Source organism: Mchenga conophoros, linkage group LG8 (genome assembly GCF_057382185.1).
Source record: "Mchenga conophoros isolate Kocher_MC1m ecotype Shallow Benthic linkage group LG8, M_conophoros_male_GT1.1, whole genome shotgun sequence".
Taxonomy (NCBI): domain Eukaryota; kingdom Metazoa; phylum Chordata; class Actinopteri; order Cichliformes; family Cichlidae; genus Mchenga; species Mchenga conophoros.
The window spans coordinates 16,992,798-17,013,908 of record NC_140533.1 but is presented as its reverse complement, the minus strand read 5'-3'; the positions used below and the strand labels follow the sequence as shown (position 1 = coordinate 17,013,908).

At 40.4% G+C, this 21,111-nt stretch overlaps 1 protein-coding gene across 2 annotated transcripts; it reads right to left on the bottom strand.

Moving 5' to 3' along the window:
* Positions 1-593: 593 nt before the first annotated feature.
* On the bottom strand, positions 594-20,725 carry fra10ac1 (FRA10A associated CGG repeat 1). 2 transcript variants are annotated; one of them, XM_085284584.1, is made up of 14 exons: positions 20,629-20,725; positions 18,545-18,624; positions 18,254-18,346; positions 17,980-18,025; positions 17,733-17,809; positions 17,460-17,543; positions 17,228-17,312; positions 14,933-14,978; positions 6,321-6,434; positions 3,985-4,027; positions 3,432-3,565; positions 2,785-2,835; positions 1,763-1,847; positions 594-1,139 (listed from the first exon to the last, which is right to left on the bottom strand). In XM_085284584.1, the coding sequence occupies exons 1-14, from the start codon at positions 20,644-20,646 to the stop codon at positions 1,097-1,099; spliced, it is 999 nt and encodes a 332-aa protein (XP_085140710.1). In that variant the 5' UTR covers positions 20,647-20,725; the 3' UTR covers positions 594-1,096. The 2 variants fall into 2 exon arrangements, with proteins under 2 accessions (XP_085140710.1, XP_085140711.1); XM_085284585.1 differs by lacking the exon at positions 6,321-6,434.
* Positions 20,726-21,111: the final 386 nt, after the last annotated feature.

Here is a 21,111-nt window from a genome sequence, read left to right as displayed (position 1 = left end):
GGACAGGATGCTGCTGAGGCCTCCACTGACAATGTGAAATATGTGACATGAAACACAGAGCAGTAATTTATCATTTCGCCGCACGCTTCTGCGCCAACGCGACCCTTCGATCCCCGGAGAGTTTAGAGGTCGGCGAGTGCAACTCTCTTCACAGTCCACCTCTACTGGAATAAAAAGTTAGTGTCTTATTATAACTCGGATGGCTGAGATTCAGCTGATGTTAAGACACAAGTAACCAATATCTAGTTTGAGGAGAATCTATTTTGTGGAAACTTGGACTTGAATACAGACTGGACTTTTTCTGGGTTCTTCAATGAGAGCGAAAAATTGGTGCTACTTTTCAACTTCTAAATCACGAGGGAAAAACATAAGTAACATATCCAAGAAAACGCACTTTGACAGCACAATTGATCAGCTGAAAAGGTGTACAAGTGTAGCTGCAGGCTGAATCGCATCCTGCCTAAACTCCAAAACAAGCTGTTATTGCTCAGTGGACTGTACTTAACTACCTGTTAGCTTACATTGCCATGAATCACACAGTGAAAGAGTGCTCCCGAGAAAGCAGAAAGTAAAAAAGGACACAGACAGAGCAGTATGTGGTAATTGTCTTTATTTAAGCCAAGGTCTTTAATCCCCAGCAACATGTAGTTCCCCTCTGCAGTTAAAGATAATCCTTTTTTTTTTTAAGGAGCAGAAGGTTTGACTCTTATGCAACACTTCACAAAACAATCATATATGCAGGTTTAGTTGCAAATGGGACTTAGGGACAAGGTTATTGAATTAAGACTTAATTAAGTTATGCATCATAAGCAAGGGGCAAGCTCCACGGCTGGAAAGAAAAAGAGCATTTCCTGTATGTGCTGGGTCGTAAAAAGGGACATTAAAATGGTAAAATTTGCAACATTAAAAACAAAAACAGATATAAAGAGAAGGTGACAGGGACAGGCCATGTAAACACGATGTTTATTTCATTGGCAGTAATGGAACTCGCAGTGAAATAAACCTACATACAGTCAAGACTCAAACAGAACACCTTTAAGTATTCAGAAGACACAGAAGTGTAGTCGCAGCAGGGAAGCCACTGATTCCAGCAGATTCAAAGAAACATGTCTTCAAAGTACTCATCAAACTCTTCCTCCCTGAAGAGACACAACAAGCAAAACACAGAAATGTAAGTTCCTGTCATGCATGATACTGACACAAACTGTTAGATGCTTCTTATGGGGGGACCCCAGCATAACTCGGTCAGTGTCAGTTCTCTATACAGCATAAAATGATGTTGACAACACTGATCCAGAACACAAACAAATACACAGTGAGGGGCAGAAGCAAGAGAGACTGAACATTTTTAAACAAAGCAAACAGACCTGAAATGCACTTAAGTTACTCACTATTGCTTTCTTGACTGAAAGTAGAACCCAATCTATACGAATGTCAGATTTGTAAGAGGCAGGTCTTTATGTTCTCCCTGACGTTATTTTATAATAACATCAATAATATTCATTACACGGATTATAAAACCCAAACTAGCACAGCCAATATTTCGAGTAATAAGCCATTTGCTGCCAGTGAAATGGCTCAGAAGCATTACCATCATTATCCTATCAAAGCTCGGTGGAAGTTGACATAAACGTGTCCAAGATTTTGTGAGCAGCTTTACGCAGTGTGTGCAAGCAGCTCTCATAGTGCTATATAGACAGCAGTAACCCATGTAACTGTGACAAACGGGAAGCTTAAAACGAGCACTAACTGTTAACCTCACCTCGACTTTTCCTCCACTGCAGGGGCAGGTCCTCGCCAGTGGTCGCCTTCTGATTGGTCCTCTGGCTCATCCCCAGCGTCAGAGTCTAGTAGGAGAGTTTCAGAGAGCAGTCAGTTGCACTCACAGCAAAGAAAAACTGGGTCAACCGGTAACCTTTGCACCTTTGGACACTCTGACCACCAGTAGGCAACGGGTGAAGTGTCTTGCCCAAGGACACAACGACCGAGACTGTCTGAGCTGGGGCTCGAACCGGCAACCTTCCGATTACAAGGCGAACTCCAAACTCTTGAGCCACGATCACCTCTTTAGGTCTTTAAATAGAGAAAGACCTCAGTTAGAGGAGTGGAGTGTTTTGACCCAAATCACCTCCATCATGCGCATAACACACCCACTGAAACCCTTTATTAATATAAATATAAAGAGTTGATGTTTTCCTTTAATTTGTCACTCATATAGCCTCTGATCAACCAGTGAATGTTTAGGAAGTAAACTCTAAACCCTGCAGAAACAAAATAGTTCTTCTTCAAGAACGTGGCCTATTTCCTCCTTCACAAATTTATTCAGAAACAAGTTTTGGCAGGTTGTAGTAGACAAATATGTTATCAGCATAAGCCACTAATTATGTGATGCTATACTGGGCCAAAGCAGCATATTTTTCCATTCATTTTCCCTGGCATTAATATAAAGTTTCTAGGGCACAAAGTGCTTCCCTGATATTAAAAATCTCTCCCCCCTCTTTGAAAGTGCTGCTTATACATTACACTAAATACCAGAGTCGGAAATTTAATCTTCTCCAACCTTATACAATTGCTTTGAGCATGTGTGATGCAGAAAGAAAGCATAAGAGTTTTTGTGTATGGACCTGCATGTGGAACTCAGTGACATAACCTCAGAGTGTACACCTCCACCTACCAACACATTTATCCAGCCAGACCTTGGCTGAACAAACAGAACAGGGACAAAGTCATACCTCACTTCATGCTGTTTGTGGGTCTGTGTGCATCAGGCCATCGTGACATTACCTTTATCCGAGTTTTGCAATTCCTCTGAGCTGCTGGAAGAGGTGGAGCGATCTATAGAGAAACACAGAGAGGCAACGATCAGAGTCACAGCTACCGGCCTTTGCTGACCTTAATGAACACTTTAAAAATACTATGTGCATGACTTGCCACACTGTTGGCCCCACAGTGGAGAGACACCCTTCAACTGTGTTATGAGCGTTAACATTGCACATTCTGTCCACCAGAGGGCACTCTGCATGCAACTTCCCTGCTGGCAACACATTTTGCATAATTGCTAAAAACATAAACCTGACTCCTACAGCACCACCTATGGGTGCAGTACTTCCAGTTTAATGTGGTGGGGGAGGATAAACTGTATGTTTTTAGTTATGAATGTTTTTGCTGCACAAACAATTTAGTGAAAGAGGAAAAAACAGAACAAATAATAGCAGTTTTAAAGCTTGGAGCTCTTGTAATAAAATAAGATGAGATCAAATGGAAATTATGGCAACAACAAAAAAAACTAAATGTCAAACACAAAAGAAAAGTTGGTATTACATAATTTCGAAGAACATAATGCAAACAAGGTTGCTCCCAAGGGTATTTTTTTCATCCTATTACTGTTCTAAAGGAACGTTTATTCAGAAAGAAGAGCAGAGGAGTTTTACCTCGGTGCTTCTTGTGTTTGTGCTTCTTCGAATGTGACGACGATCTCTTTTTCTTCTTTGCTTTTGCTTTCGCTGGCTTCTGGTTCTGATCCAAGAGCATTTCAGTCTTTGCTTTTGCTTTCACCTCCTTCCTCCTGAACAGAATCACAAATTGACCAAACCGTCAGCCAAGTCACTGTTTCAAATGCTATTACGTGAAACCCTTCGTGTGGGTTGAATGGCACATCCAAAACACGAGTAAACTGCGGCTTTAATGAAAACATCTAATACAAGACTTCCAGCCATCCTTCAGCAGCTAAAGCGACGCTATAATGCACACAGCTGCTTCCAGATTCAAAAAACTGTGATAAAATCATGACACTCTGGTAAGGTCAGACAGGAGATATGAATCATGTTTTGAATTCTAAACCTCTGCAAGCAACAAAACAACACGTGCTGACTGTCCATGGTGAACTGGCCTACTTTTAGCAGACGAGCGCACTCTCAGAAATCAGTCTTCACGGGCAAACAGAGCTACATGTTCATGAAAAAGGCGAAGTGAAAGTCGGCTTACTTGTGATGGTAGTTGAGTTTGAAAGAACATTCAGGGCAAAGTCCTAGAACAGAAACAACACGACATATTCACATCTATTGTAGCGGCTCTAAAAATAGATCCACTGTTACTCCTGCGATTGTTATTATAGTGACAGTGTCAGGGTGCTTCTGTGTTAATGCTCACACTTTTTGTAACTACTAGTGGTTGAAAATGATGCTTCTATAGAAGATACAGTAACTGCAGCATCACCCCGGTGTACACTTAGAAAATGTTCAACCTGATTCATATGCAGTGCTGAGTCTTCAAAAGTCTTGAGTCACCCTTCATTTCTTTATATTTGGCTTCCAAGAAGCTTCCATTTCCAGAGGAACGTTTGTTTTTTTTCAAGCAATTTAACACTGAACTCTGAATAATTCCCATGTGGGAAAAGTCACCTCACCCAACCGATGGACCAATATTAGTACCTATACATGACACACAGCTTTATCAAAGGACAGATTTAAAATTGTTAAATATGTATCCCGTCGCAAAAACACATAACTAATTGTCATTTCCTTAGTCGAATTGATGAAAAAAAAGCAAAAATGACACAATTTGATCAAAGCTAACACCGTTCAAGACGCAGTAACTTGAGCCTGGGTTCGAATCTGACCTGTGGCCCTTTGCTGCGTGTCTTCCCTCCTCTGTCTCCACCATCGCTATCTAATAAAAAAATGTTAAGAGTCATTAAGTAGTAATATTTTTGCTGGAAGCTATTAGCTTAAACCTTGGCATATCCCAGCATGTTATGCAATGTGTCCTTAAAAAAAAATTCAATCAAACTGGACAAAAGGAAAGGGATGATCTGGACAGAGAACAGAACAAAAGCAGCCAACATCTGAAGAAGAGCCTTGAATGTCCTTCAAGAAGCCTGGGGAACTATTCGTGAAGACTACTTAAAGAAAAGAGAAGAAAGCCCGAATAAGAGAGTTCAGGCTGTGTTGAAGAATAAAGGTGGTCACACCAAATATTGACTTTCAAGCTTGTTAGAACTGTACAAACTCTCTCTTTTTTGCACATTTTTAATAGATCTATGGACCCATTTTCCTCGCTACATATAAAGAAAATAGCGGTGGCTCAAGATTTTTGCTCAGCAGTCTATAACAGTATTGCGCACATACAAAGTAGGGGTGGGGGAAAAAAATCGATACTGTGTAGTATCGTGATATTTTGTTTGCTAATAATGTATCGATACAGGGACAGCAGAAATCGATATTTTGTTACAAACAATTTTTTCTCTGAAGTCAACATGCTCTGGAGTCAGAGCATGTTGACTTCAGAGCATGTTGATCCTTTTTCTGAGCAAGAGTCCTGACATTCCTTCACTGTCCAAATGTGTTTAACTTTTGTTTTTGGCAGCAATAAACATGACAGTTTACTTATTTTAATTTAAGACATGTTTAATTTTAATTAAGTTTAAAACTTTTTTATTTAATGTAAAATTATATTATTTTTAAATTTACTTTCAAATTCTTCAGTTGCTGAAGGGGCTGCATAGTTTTCATAAATTGCATAGTTCAGAATAGCTATAATTGTACCAGATGGTTGCATTCAGTTAAGTTGGACTAGACTGTAATACAAACTGTTCAGTTTGTCAACAATAAAACTGACTGAAATGAGAGAAAGACTGAGTGCGAGACTTTGATATTAGATAAAATGAATATTGATAAAGTTTACCTTTATGTGCAGAATTTAAATATCGCAAAATATTTTTAAAAAAAATCGCAATAATATCGTATCATGCGTTAAGTATTGTGATAATATCGTATCGCGAGTTGTATGGTGATTCCCACCTCTAATACAAAGGGAATGCTGTTGATAAAAATGAATCATCTGTGTATAAACTACAGAGAAGAAAGCACGAAAGAACCCGGTGGAGCTCATGTTTTTCTCCCAAAACACAAAAAAAGATTCCTAATAACTCTGCTCATGAACCAATGCATCATCATCCTTATGGATCATATTTTTCCAGTAAAGCTGAGGCACTGGGGTTGCCAAATCACGTTTCATTACTGTTTAAACAATAGGGACTGTCTAAAGAATGAATTTTAATTTGGCACAAAGTGGGATTTATTTTTTCTTGTGAGGAGAAAGAACCTGGACGTGACCTGTAAGACCAGCTTGTTAAAAGTCTTTCATTTCCTGCTTAACTGACTCCTCCAACTACAGTAATTATTTTCAGCAGTATAATAACCTGAAGGGGGATCATTATGACTAAGGTCATAGATAGGGACCATTTGCTGGGCCACAGCCACACCTTTTCCAAAGAATGAGGCTATAAAATAAAGAGATAATTCTCTTCTTTTTTTCCTTACTGAGTTTGACCAGTGCGTTTCTCTTCTCCCCGTGTTCAACATAGGCAAAATTCACCTCCCAGCTTTTGAGGCCTTCCTCCTTCTCGCAGTGCTTGTTTCCACACTGGAACTGACCTGGAACGTGAAGAAGCTCACATGTACAAATCTGAATATTTCACATGTTTACACTCATGCCCGCTTTTTTCTGTAAGCTCTCTTGTTAACACCAATTCATGAAGCAAAGAAATGCATTTTTAATTGATATAATTACTGAGTGAGGGCTCGAACAAACTGCAGGCAACTTGTGAATTATCGTGTGAAATTCTAACCTTTACACTAGAAAAGCGAACAGAATAAGAAGGATGTGTTTTAGTAGTGACAGACTAAGAATCTCCAAAAAGATTCTGTCAGACAACCTTCAAACCCTGCTGCTCACTTTTACCCACCGCAGTCTATCTCTACACCCCTTCCTCCTTATCCCCTTTCTCCTTCTCATCTCCCTTTCTTCCCCTCGTCTCATCCCTTCAGGCCTCCCTCCAGCCGCTGTACAGGCTGCCTGTTATCCCCAGAGGAGCTTAAGGTGGCATTGATCTGGTCTCCGGGGTTCCTCCAGATTGCAGCAGAGGGAGCGAATGCGTCAGAGCCATCCAGTCTTGGCACGAATTCCCAACTCCGTGAAAGGAAAGTGATGCCTGCCCTCACCTGGAAAGGATTGCGACTCTGTAAACATTCAGGTGAGATGACGCAGGGCTCGTGGACTCGGGCCACTTTGAGCCGTAGGGCGGACTCTCTCTTCACGTGCTGTATGAGATTAAGATCCAGTGACGTCAGCTTAGAAGAAGATACTTCTGGCTATGGTTCAAATGAGGTTTACTTGAGTTTATGTGTCAGGGGAAGACACTGTACTTACAAAAGAGACCCGTGAAAGAATCCAACAATTTCCAGTCAAAACACAAATATCAACTCCTCGGTGATGTCACAGAGAACGTCAGGATGTCACTAAAAGTATTTATATTACTCGAAAATGTCAGCATATCCTGTTCCTGTGACCTCAATGACGATCACGATGCCTATGGAAAAAAATGATTTTCTTATCTGTTGTTAAAGCCGGACGTAACATGTGTAAAGAAAGTCTCTAAAGGGTTCTGCTTTGCATATTAAAAATAAAGAAGTGCCCTTGAACATCATTCTGATTCCCCTTGCTCCCTTTGAGAAGCAGCTCAGTGTAAAACAGAGAAGAATGTGATTTATTCGAAGGTTACAACATGGAGCGTTCGAATGTGTGGAGCCCTCCAGCTACACACAAATGTGACCCTGGGAGAGTGGAGCCAATATAAATCTGTTTCCAGGCAATTTCTTTGACAAATAAATGTCAAAAACTAAATACAATCAAGGCCAGGAAGTAGTTTGTCAACGTATTTCTGATAGTTTTCAGTCCCTGGGCCCAGAAATTTCACACTTGAAACCTTACAACAAGTCCCTGGTACTGTATTTGGAAAACTGGTTTAAAACAAAAAACTGGGATGCAGAGAGAATTGCTGCTTTATAAAACAAGTTTTATACACAGTGATAAAACTGTGGTGGCCTGACCGGGGTGGCACACCGCTTCTTTTTACCCAAAGCCAACTGCGGTAAGCTTTTAAAAAAAACTGACGGATGGATGCGAGCTATATCGGATTTTCTGGTGAAAGAAAAGAAGGATTTCAACTGTTGAGAGGCGCCAGGTATTTTTTTTTTTACACATCAGGTGAGCCTCACGTGCCACATGAAAGAGAAAAAGAAAAAAGCCGATGAATCCAGTTAGGAGAGGAAACTCCGGTCCTCCTACGTCATTGGTTAATAATGCCACCAGCCAGCGACCCGAGATCAAGACGGATAATTACCACAGGACAGATGGGTGCACGATTAACACTAACTTAATGATGTCAAAGGGAGTGACCTGAACTAGCGTGCATTCACTTTTTATTCACTCTTGGATAACTGCCAAGTCCACACGATGATGCGAAATGACACATTTGTCTGGGTTTTTCCCCCCTTCTATCAAAGGGATTGCTATCAGACCGGCTGGGTTAGACAAAAAAGATCCAATCCACTTTCATGTAAAGCTACAACAAGGGAGCCAATTAACTTAGATTAGCACCGTGTGGAACTTCTGGAAACACACATTAGCAGAGCTGCACACAGAACCACACCTTAGTCTTGCTGTTCATTTTCCCCTGTGGTCACTAGCGGTGCTGCAGTAAAAAATAAAAAAAATAATTCATTAAAAATCCCCTGCAGCCAGAAAAGGACTCTGGCCAAAGACCACTATTATGAAAAACTATTTACAGGACACAACCAACCGAGCACAAACATGGACAGTTTTTCTCTTCTTATAAGGGCTTGGCAGGCATCCAGCTGAGCGAAGTCACTGAACACACTTAAAAGTCTAACACATCAATCCCATAAAAACTTTTTCTTAAAATCACAAATACCAATGCTTGTAGTTTGTTTTCTTTTACTTTTTAATTAGTAAGATGAAGGGATTTTGATTTTCTATGGACAGAATTTCTAGGCGCAGCCAGGTTGCGGAGCGTCTCTGCGTTTGTGGGCTCAGGATCTCATCTCTGTGTTTTGTGGACTATCTGGCTATGTTGGCTTCATGAGAAGGTGGCGTGAAACTCGCAGCGGAACGGTTCGAGGTCACTTGTGAGGACAGTGGGAATGAGAATTAGCACCTCCAAGTGTGACGCCAGATAAAGGTGGAGTGCCCACTCTGGGTCTGGACGAATTGGTGCCCCAAGCGGAGGAGTTGTTCCCAAGCGAGGGGAGGGTGGAGCGGGAGATTGACAGACGGACTGGTGTGGTGCCAGCAGTGATGCGGGCACTGTAGCAGTCGCTCGTGGTGAAAACAGCGACGCTGTCGATTTACTGGTTGAGCTATGTTCACACCCTCACCTATGGCTACGAGCTCTGGGTAGTGACCAAAAGAATGAGATCGAGTAATTGGCTTTAAAGGGTGGCTGAGTTCTCCCTTAGAAATAAGGTAAGGAGCTCAGTCATTCGGCAAAGGTTTGGAGTAGAGCCGGTACTTCTCATTATTAAATGGAGCCAGTCGAGGTCGTTTGGCATCTTGGACGCCTCCTAGGCGAGGGCACACCTAGGACATGCTCTCTCGGCTGGCTTGGGAACACCTTTGTGTCCCCCCCACCCAGATGAGCTGGAGGATGTTAGCAGAGAGACAGAGAGAGAGGCTGCTTAGACTGCTACTCCTAAGAGGCAGCAAACAGACTGATGAATAGAGATGAAGAGATGCTGGCAGGCGGACTTTATTGCCATAAGACAAACAGACAGAGAGATGATACACGTCAACTCCTGTTTCTTAGGGTCAGGGCTGTAAGCAAAAGCAAATACGCAAGTTTCCCATAATGCTGACCTGTTTGTTTAATATCACGATCATCACAAAACTGCTTGTCACATGCAACAGCTTCTACTGCTGCACAGTGAGCTGACTCTGTTCAAAGGTACATGGACTGTACTGTACTCTTAAATAACTCAAAATGACCCTTCAGATCATTTAGTGACTGAAAAGCCTGTGAGGATGCAGACTTCAGGTGGTCACTGTGAGTGTCTGCATCCGCTGTTGTTTTTCAGCTAAATCTTGATACTCACCAGGACTCTAACCTTGCCTATTCCCAAAGTAAAATGCCTTCAATAAAAGTGCAGCCTGTGGAAAATATATGGTTCCCTCAGGCAGACTTTTCAAATATTGGAAATGTAACTAGGAATCAGATGGATGCTTCTCTGACCACCCACTCCCACCTCTGATGCTTGATCAGGTTTAGCCTGCTTTTTGTTTTTATGGGGTCTGTCTTCCACAATGACTTTGAGTTCACTGCTCAGACTAAATAGCATTACAAAGTACTATGAAAGCATTCTATACTCTATCTGCACAAGAATATCTGTGTTGCATCTATGTGTCCCTCTTTAAAACACAGAGAAATATTCAAATTTTGACATTTGTAGGGTACACTCTGACACTCACACTTTGAAACAATAGGAATGGAGACAGTGACACTGGCCGCTGTTAGACTGGGAAACTCTGAAAGCTTTGAGCACTGTCGGATAATGAGCTTCCACTTCTCACACTTAAAATACACTCAGTTACTTCTCTGGAGCTGATGTATTTTGTCTGGCAAATGAGAGCCCAGCAGGATATACTTACTACGTGCAAAGCCTGCCTAGAACACAGGCCGAGCCGAAGGAATCATTTAAAGCAACAGAAACGATCTCACCCCTTAAATTAAATTGGCTTGTCACTTTTGTTTTATTTAAATTGAAAGGAAACCACCAGGATGTAGGATAGTATATAACATTATTTGAATTTGCTCATTTAAGGGTGGAGTAGTTGCTTTATATGAACCTGACAACAACAAATAAATGTAGATGGAGCAGAGGCAGGATCAAACGTTTAGATAAGCAAACAGTAGAAAATCCAGGACAGAGCAAAATGAAATAAGTAAAAATGTGACACCAAACAATGAAAAGCCAAAAAAAGGAAACTGATTATCATATCAACTAAATCAGCATGTCATGGCACCCTTTTTGCGACCGTAAAATAATTAAATCAACCAATCTGTGGTTGCCTGGTAACTGCACTGAATTTTTTCACTGCAAGTTGCTGCAGTGATCAGTTGGTCGCCCACAGTTTGAGCCTGCAACACCCACAGCGTGTGGTCGACAGCTTTCAAACGCAAAACAGTTGCATAGGTTGCCAGTTGGGAGGCAACTTGTCTCAAAACAGTTGCAGACTGACTGCGACTGATTGTGACTCTCTGTGACAGATTGGTGAAGGTTTGCAAATAATCTCATTTACAAACGCACACAGATTGACCCCAGCTGATTATTGGCAATGTGCGCCAGTGAGAACAGCTTTACAGTAGTTGACTTGACTTAGCAGATCCCAGCAGTAATTTTAATTTGATATTATATAACACTTGTGGAGGAATTTCTGGCTAAACTCTGAATGTTAGAAACATCAATTTCTGTGTCTAAACAGCAGATTTTTGCAATACAACACAGTTCATTGCCCTATTATCATAAACAGATTGGGGTCAAGTTAGCAGTTGCATGCAATCAATTGCAAACTAATAACATCTTAATGTGGTTTTAACGCCAGTGATTGCAAGCAGTCGCAGACCTGGCCCTAATTTTGTTTTGCCAGTCTTCAACCACTCATTGAAGTGTGACAGTAGTATAATGCTAAAAGTGGCTTCACATTTCGGCTACCAGTGGCATTTATTCCAAGGCAGCAGAAGCTGGGTCAAACCTAACTCCTGCTGTGTCAGTGTGTACCCTGACAGGAGGCCCACCTACAACAACCTAGCCTCAGCTATTTTGTTTATGTTTTTATTCTTGAACTTTAAAGTAACTGTCTTCTGATTGGCTGCCCCGCATATTTAAAAATGAACAGCAAGTGGTTCATGCTTGTGTGTTTGCAGTCAAGAGCACGAAAAAAAAAAAGATGTTCATAGCAGTCTCGACTCATTTTCTGAAACTTTGCTCATTGTTTATATGAATATGTCACTATTGCAATGCTATCCATATCTATCTCATAGGCAGAGGGTGAATACATGTCCATGTACCCTCCATGGAAAGCCACAGTCCACAGTTATACTCGCTTGTATGCAACCAAGTATAACTCTAGAAGTTTTCATGCTACTCTCCCAAACACAAATGACAACTTCTGTTTAGAAAAAAAAAAGAAAACCAAGAAAGTACCTTTAAGATCTGTTAATATGAGACATTTGTAGCTTTCTGTTATATTCAACTACAGGAATTCATGTGGAACTTTCAGAAGTATAAAGGCACTGAGATGAGAGAAAGAAAGTTATCAGCAAGGACTAGAAGTACATCTCATTCTTCAAAAAAAATCGGCAGCAAGATTCCAGTGGGAGGATAACCTGTGATCCCCCCCAAAAAGAAGAGAGAATGAAACCTTTTGGTACTGTGCACTCCTTGATCCAATATAACACTATAGCAATGAAAAGAAAGGTCAGTGTTCTTCGTGATCCAACCTTATTGGATGGAGACTAGTCAGCATTATCCACCAGCATGATCTGAGGTGCACAGAAAGCAGCGATGATAAGGGGATGGTTTCCAAAAAAGGTATTCATGCCAGAGCAAAAGTAAAAAGTGGCCATCGGAGGTGGTACAAGATCAGTTTAATTGACGGGAAGCAGTACTACACGAGCTCGGACTAGCAACACTTAGTCCAAGTGGAACTGCTGGTAATTGAACAATAAATCAAAAACATTCACGTTGATGACTCGCCAACAGATTGTTGCCAAGATTCAAGTGTCTGTGATTGATGACACCCTATATCAGCTTACAAATCAAATCAAACTCATGTTACACTCAATCCATGACAAAGATTTGCACCAGTGTATTCTTCACGTCTGAACGGGGGCGTCAGGCCCAACTTACAGAATTTATTTAGTATTGATCTCACTGGAGAGGGTTTAGAGTCCCATGCTCTAAACAGTACTTAAGGAGCATGTCTATAGTAATTATTAATGTCCACAAATCACAGCTGAGGCAGCTAAAGTGCAGTGCATCTGACCTAATCTAATCCCACTTCCTGTAGAGTACTGCTACATGGCTTGAACTGTCAGAGTCCAAGATTACACTGTCTTAATCCGGAACAACATATTGGTTTAGTCAGCTTTCCCAGACACGCTGTTTGTGTGTTTGTGAGGTTGTACTGGTATAAACATAATTATAATAATAATTTAAATGTTAAATGACTCTGCATATGTGTATGTGTGTATATGAGATTGTGTATGTGTGTGAAGCTCACTTTATTAATGAGCTGTCAAGGCAGGCTCCCTTGCTGAGCAGCAGCTATTGTCCTTCCAGGTAAACTTATAAATACCACTGTCACACAAACGCAGCGGTAGACAGAGAGGTGTTGTACTAATCCTGAGCAATAATAGCAACAGTAATCATGGAACCACTGCCAAACCATCAAGCTAGTCCAGCGCTATCAGAAAGCTACAGTGTTGGGTATCAATGGACAGATTAATCCGCGGCTGCTTAAGATGGGAAGCCACAAGCAAACACGGAAAGAAAATTCAGATGAAAGGTCAAATCGTTTAAAGATTTATGACGCCATTCTGGAGAGCCATAAAGTCAAACCAAATTGCAGCAGGCAGATTTTTTTAAAGAGCCTGACATGTGGAGAGACTCCTGAAGGGAAGCACCAATCATAGCTGATGTACTGCTGTGTGAATTGTCTTTATCTCTGTCTCCATCTAGTGGAGAAGGATGTGAGGTGTGGGTGAGAAAGCTATAATCCCACTTCACTATGGTTCACTGAGGTTCACTAAAATGTGAATTTAGAGCATCACTGCAAGCAAAAACGTCACAAATAGTGATTAAAATATCTCCAACACCTCCCTGAATCCGGACTTTATGTCAGCATTACATAGAATATTATGCAATAAGGATTCGGTTCCAGCCTCTTGATTAAATCGGATCTCTTTGCTCAACAAGTATGCTTTTTACTGCAATTTAAGATCACTTCTCCCCTTAGGGCTCGTCACAGCAGATCATCTTCCTCCCTTCACCCTATCACCACCACCGCCCTGCATATCCTACATGCTGCCTTTCCTGTCTTCCTCCCCTCACTCAACCAGTCGTGGCAGATGGCTTCCCCTCCCTCAGCCTGGTTCTGCTGGAGGTTTCTTCCTGTTAAGCGGGAGTTTTTCCCGTCCCACCGTCACCTTGCTCAAAGGGGGTAGTCTGATTACTGGGGTTCATTATTAACCTCCTAGGACCTACATATGTGGGTTATTTAGACCAAAATACTCAATTTTGCTCTACAAGGGCCTGATATCCACTTACAAGGACATTATACTGCTACTCTTCTATCAAAATTTTAAATGAATATCCTCATATGTGGCTCTTATTTTTCTTAAAAACAAAAATAAGGTAAAAAAAATAATAATCTGGTAATTCTTTGTTTTTACACTCATCGGGCCCCAATCAGCCCAAATACCAAAGAGAAATTAAAAATGCATGGAAGAGTTCGGGTCTTAGGAGGCTAATATTGCGTATTACTGTATTATTGTAGGGTCTTTACCTTACAATATAAAGTGCTTAATTTCTAATCTTGTCCATCATGATCACTCCCATTTAAAAATATAAGCATCTCCAGCTTGGCTTCTTTCTACCTTTTGTTCTTCCTTCTGTCACAAATCACCCCTGACACTCGTCTCCACCCACTCCACCCTGTGAGCTCTGCATTATTTTGGATGGTTGACCCCAGGTATTTTATTCTACCTTCACTACCTATGCTCCTTGCAGCATGACTGTTGCACCCGTCCCCTTTTCACACACACACACACACACACACACACACACACACACACACACACACACACACACACACACACACACACACACACACACACACACCTACTCTGTGTTGCTTCAACTGACTTGCATCCCTCCTCTCCCCGCAGCATACCTCCACCTCTCCAGGCTGTTTTCCAGCTTATTCTCTTCCTTATTCTCACTACGAATCAAATGCAAGTGCTCGACACAGCAACATTAGCAGGACCATGCAAGCATATAACAGGTGTATGCCATACCTTTTCCAGAGACGACTTCATTCTCTGTCCGCCATCGAAATCCAAACTGTTGGGCACAGATTTTTTTAAATGAGCATAAATGAGCAAAATCATATACACGAAACCAACTAAAGCATCAGATCCATTTCCATCCATATAGCTTGCAAGCCATAGCTGTGTTGTTCCCACCTTTTAATGCTTATTAGTTTTCGAAGGCAGTTGGATCAGAAAAACAACTGAGAATATAAGGACTGCATATATTTGTGTTTATTCACCCATGCACTCTTATTATTAAATGCTGTGCATGCACATTAACTTGTTAATGTAAACACATCTATAGTAAGTGGTGTCCTTTTGACCCCACGTATTGCAACTCGCCCTTTATATTTTTATTCGTAGGCGTTTTAGAATAACTAGTGAATAAATCAAGTGCACAACCTTTTAGTGTTTAGCGGCTTGGACTTTTTAAATTGAAATGTTTCAATTTACCTACAGTGCCTCCGATAAACATAGATAATTCCAGGTATTGTGTATTGTGCGCCATGTCGGAGGTGTAAGCGTAAAAGAGATGTGTGCACAGAAAACTCATCAGCACAAATGCAGGAGATACTGAGTTGGCCCCACGTGTGCCACTTTTCATCAGTTTTAAACATTGGCCTCGCTCCAAAAAGGCTCAGCGATCACTGGAGACAGAGCAGAGCGCCAGAACACATCATACCCCCAACTTCAGGCTAAAATGGGCTCGCTATTATGGAGATTAGTGAGACTTAGGTAATATTAACCTTTACACATGGCAACACTGCAGGGATAATTAGTGTAATCTTTTTTGGAATACTGGAGCAGGTCCTTGTAACGCTGATTGCTGAGGTATCTACAGGCACTGTAATGTTATCTTATAGCGCATGTAGGTGCGTTAGTGATAAATCGATTTCTAGGATTTAGAAATTGGTTCATAATTTTTGTAGTTTTGACTCCGTATACCACCAGAGTGGATTTGAAATCAAACAATCGAGATGCGACTGATCTGTGGACTTATTTTAATTGACAAAAAATAACATTAACCTATCAGGGGGACAGTAGAAAGTTTAGGAGTAGTGGACAGCTCAGCAACACTAAAAAGCCTGAAAGACCCACAGAAGATGGCTTTGACAGTGCTTCACAGTACAAATGGATAATGACCCAAAGTATGGTGCAAAAGCACCCTGAGAGTTTCATCTGATCTCAACTCAATGCAGCATGTTTTTCAGTTTAATGAAGATAAAGCTGAACGCAGAGAGACTCACAAACAAGCAGCAAACCGTGGAGGCTACAGTAAAATCCTGGGAGAGCATCTCAAGAATAGAAACAGCATTTGGTGACATCAGTGGGTTCTAGGCTTCAGGCAGTCATGGACTCTAAAGGAGTTTCGTCCAAGTATTAAAAACAATATTTATATTTAAAATGATGTCAGTTTGTCCAATTAATTTTGATCCTCCAAATATGAGAGACTCTGCATAAAAGAAATGAAAACATTTGTGTAAAAGCCTCCGAATTAAAGCTGAAGTCGGCACTTCCATCACATCTTGAGTGTTTGATTTAAAGGCAACTGCTGTGACGTTCAGAGGAAAGCCTCTGTCTCTCCAGCAGATTCTGAACCTAACTGTGCAAGCAGTCACAACATTGTGAACCTGGAGATGTGTCCTGATCCTTTCCCTGTTTTACCTTCTGTTTACTTTGATTTTAACTGGCTGCTTGGTTAGATTTTGGGGAAAATAATGGCCCAAGTGTGTTACTAAGACATGCTATAGGGGGCTAAACTTGAGTTATTACCTTTTGGTAATAACTGACACATGTAGTTTACTACAGTATAGTAAATGTCATGTGTGCTTAAGTTGTCAGACTGTAATTATAATCCATTCGTTGACATAATGCAATAAATAAAACTACATAAGTAACATGAATATTACTCATGATTAGCTAACATTAGCATTCACTTTATATCAACTTTATACTAAAGTTTATTTAACTATAAATGTATAATTTATTAACCCCTGGGGGGTCTTAGAAAAATGCATACACTATCGGACCTAGAGCCACAAATCGACCCAAGACCCCCCAGGGGTTAAGCATGGTATCATGAAGTGCTACCTTCATTTGAACTGTAATTTAAGGTTTTAATTCCTGCACCTTGTGTGAAACTGCCTTTTTTTATATGACAATTTTTAAATGCTTTCAAATATTCAAAAATGCTATCATATCATACAGAAACTGCTTTACATAAGCTGTATTACTGTTTAAAAATTAATAAGAAATCAATTATATTTCCATTCCTCTCACCTTGTTTTCCTTGTATCTGCTGAGGTCAGCTATGCAGTATTCTTTAAACAGCTTGTCATAATACTTTTTGGCCAATTCTTTCTCCCTGCCACAGAAAAAAACCCCACAAGCAACTAAGAAAATCAGCACACACATCATTAACTAACTTCTAATGTAACGTATAGACTTTTCGGAAGAGAACTGAACAGGTAAAAAACTAATTCATTATTACTGATGCCACTAAGTTGATCACCATGTCATGTCCTCCTCGTCCTCATCCCTCCAGAGGAAACGATGGTTTTCACGCAGCACGTCTAGATCTGTTTTGTCCTTGGCTCTACGGGGAATAAATGTAAAATGACAACGTTTATGAGCGCGCATAAACCGAAAAACAACTTCTGCATCTATCAATTTTAATGAAATGATTAACTGGATTGCAGTGATGTATAGACATATTGCCATTATTTTGCCTGGAGTGACAGAAGCTGACTGTTCCCCAGAGTTGACTGTGAGTAAGATTACTCACACTGAGCGCTTGAAGTCAACCATCTGTCCCCCGTAATACAGTATGTAATCACCGACAAACTTCTTGTGCCGCTCAAACTGGAGACATCTGCTTAAGGTCATTCTGTTGTTCAATGTTAACTTTTGCAACTGTAAACAGCCTAAAATTTCCCACCGCATCACATTTTAATATCTTAAAAAGTTACGTTTCATCAGCCTCTTCGTCGTCTACTCACAGCCGAAAGAAATGATAAATTGAGAAAGGATACGGCGTTCATGGATATCAGATGGGCTCGTCTGTTCCGGGCTTCTTCTCTAAACAAAACAAAAATATATATAAATATAAATGATGCATTTTTAATCAAAAAAAGACAAAAAAACAAAACAAGATCATGTGTGATAGCTTGCAAAGAAAAAACAATCCACTGAGAGCATTTAATCAGATTGGCCCATAAGAATTGACATTAACTGTAGTGTGCATAGGTAAAATGCGAGCAGCTAAAAGCTATTAGCACTTATTCGATCTGCTATTAGTCACCATACCTGTCCACTTCATTTGAGTGCAAGCTGCGGTGAGCCACCTTAGAGTGGCGACCTTTCTGAAACGGCTTCTGTAAGATTTCCTCCTCATGTTTCCTGTAGAAGGTACACATAATAGCAGAAAGCTTGTGAAAAAAATGGATTAAAAACACTTGTGTTTATTCATATTATCATCTGTACAATCCCATCTCATTTGGTCAGCACAGATACAGTACCAGGAGTTCAGTTGAGCCAAATGTGAATAAAGCGAAAAAGTATCATTGAGCCTAAATAATTCTGTAGCCTTCATTTGACCTTTTAAGGCCTCTCTGTGAGGACTCTCCCTGTCCATCTTCATCACTGAAGTCAGAGTCATAACCGCCGCCCCCGTGAACCTGAGGAAACACAGGAAGTGATTTGTGAATCATATCTGATGATTTGTGAATCATCCACACACTTTCTGGCAAAATTAGGCATATTAGTTAAAAAATGCATGCGTACACTTGTACTGTACATCCTAACTGTGAGACATGTATTGCAACTTGTGACACAAATAGGGTAATGACTGATCTTAGAGTAAACATGACACTATGTATTAACATCTGCTGCACACATATACACACACACATATATATAAAACCATTAAAGTATGCATTTCTGAATGAGGGAGGGCATTTTTGCATATTTCCTCTGATCAGTGCTTTCTGTGTCTGAAACAAAACAGACCCCATCAGTTTAAGTCAACTTTCTTTTGATTGTTGATAAAGAATGGGTTCAAACAGCAGGTGGACTGAGCTCCTATGTGCTTAAATTAACCATATTATAGATGGCTCCTCACTTTCACACCATAGAGACCCAAAGGTGGGGGAAAAAACATAAAACAGAAACTTGGCTGCAGCAGTCTCACCTCATTCTTTCAAACATTAATCATGTTTAATACTGTAAGGGTATAAATATAACAGAAAATAAAGAAAACAGGAAGCATAACAGGTCAGGTTTAAGTTAACTAGAACATATTCTATGCCTTTATAGTTTGATCCAGGTCAATTTTGTCTCAGGCCAAGCATTCCTTTATAATAAGTGTCTACAAGTTTCCTGTCTGACATGAATAAACAGAGAGTAGGAGAGAGATTTTATTGTTAGGTTTTTAGGTATTCACAACACTGTTTTTTGGAGAAAAGCATCTATTATCACATAATTGTCCGATATAATTAAGACATGAAAACATAAAAACTAGAATGATCCCATTCTATTTTATTCCACAAGTGCCGGCCTCCAAATTTAGTGGGAACACAGACAGTTCTCATGTCTCATGAATGTTTCGAGCTTCCATAAAATCATCTCTTCATTTATTTAACCCAGACTGGTTGATCTAAAAGTCCATCTTAATGGATATGGGATGAATTTGACCCAGTGTCTCGCCCCAAAAGTGATTGTCTGCTGAAAAAAATAATATCCGGTTGGCCTGTAATCTGTCAAACATGTCTGCATAGCTCGATGATATCAAGTCATTTCTACCCAGAAAACACATTCCTGTCACAAGTAGAAGCTGCAATCAATATTTGGAAATGTAAATTTTATATAGCCTTTATTTATCCATGTGAAAAGTTTCCTTGACATTAAAAATGTCTTTGTCAAGAAAGATCCTGCCTTGGGTGTAGCAATAAAAGTGCAACAAATATAACAAAATACCTCTATAGAGACATTTAAAGTGGCCAGAACGGTCTGTACTGATAATAATGTTGAACAAAAGGTTGGTACAATAATGCAGAGTCATAAAAATACTTTCAAAACAGGTCATTTCTTTATGTTATATGTAACCCCTTCAGAAATCTATTTGGCTGAAGCCTATTTATCAATATAAGCAACGATATTACCCATAGAACACACCCAGAAATCGGAAATCACATTTTAATGATGTAAAAAAAATTGTTTTTGTGTAATTTATCTCTCAAAGTCACCAAATGTCTGGCTAAAAGAAGACAAATGGAGTAACTGTTACAACGAGAGACTATAGCTTTCCCTCACTCGGTGTGGCAGAGCAAGTGCTCAATGATGGATGAAATAGTGAATAAAGTGAGATATTTTGGAGGTCCCGTCATCAGAAACGAGCTATGACACTGTAGCAGGTGCACGGCGACTCTGACTGCTGTGAATTTCACGCAGGCACGCGCTTTAGCTCGTGCTTTGACCGCTTTGGACCTGTCACGCGCCACAGACACCGCTCATCCCTGACTGTGACCAGTGAAGCAGTCAGGAACCAACACGGCGTTAGTAGGCAGCACCGACACACGTATCTGTGAGGGGGATAACTGGCTGCTAACAACTACGCGAACGCGTCCTCACAGCCTTGTTTGCAAAAGAAGAGACGCGACTATATCGCATGTATAAAAGTTTACCTTCACAAGATCATCCATGGCTTCTTTTTTTCCTCCCTATGAACTGCCGCTGACTGTTTACAAAATGTAATCGCCATGTGATGACGTAGGAAGTAAGTCGCGGTATGATGACGCAGACCTACACGAATTATATTTAGAAGAATCTGAGAAAAATCAAGAAATAAGTCCAAGAATAATTTATCATTTCCTTTTTTTCTATGATTTTAAAGCTTACATTGGTTTGTAGTCAATAACGAGGCTCTAAAGTCTAATTCTGTGTAAGTGTAATTGGCTGATAACAGTTTCTTTAATCGGGCATCTAATTCTTTTCTAATTTATCAGTTTGTCCATCACCCAATTTATCTAATTAGCCATTTATCAGGGGGCAAGTCAGCGTCACCAGGTGAGATGAATAATCTATTGGGGATGAAAGGGGGTGCAGTACAACATCGAGCATCGACATTCATTTTAGAACAAATGGCCCAGTTACACGGATCAACCGGC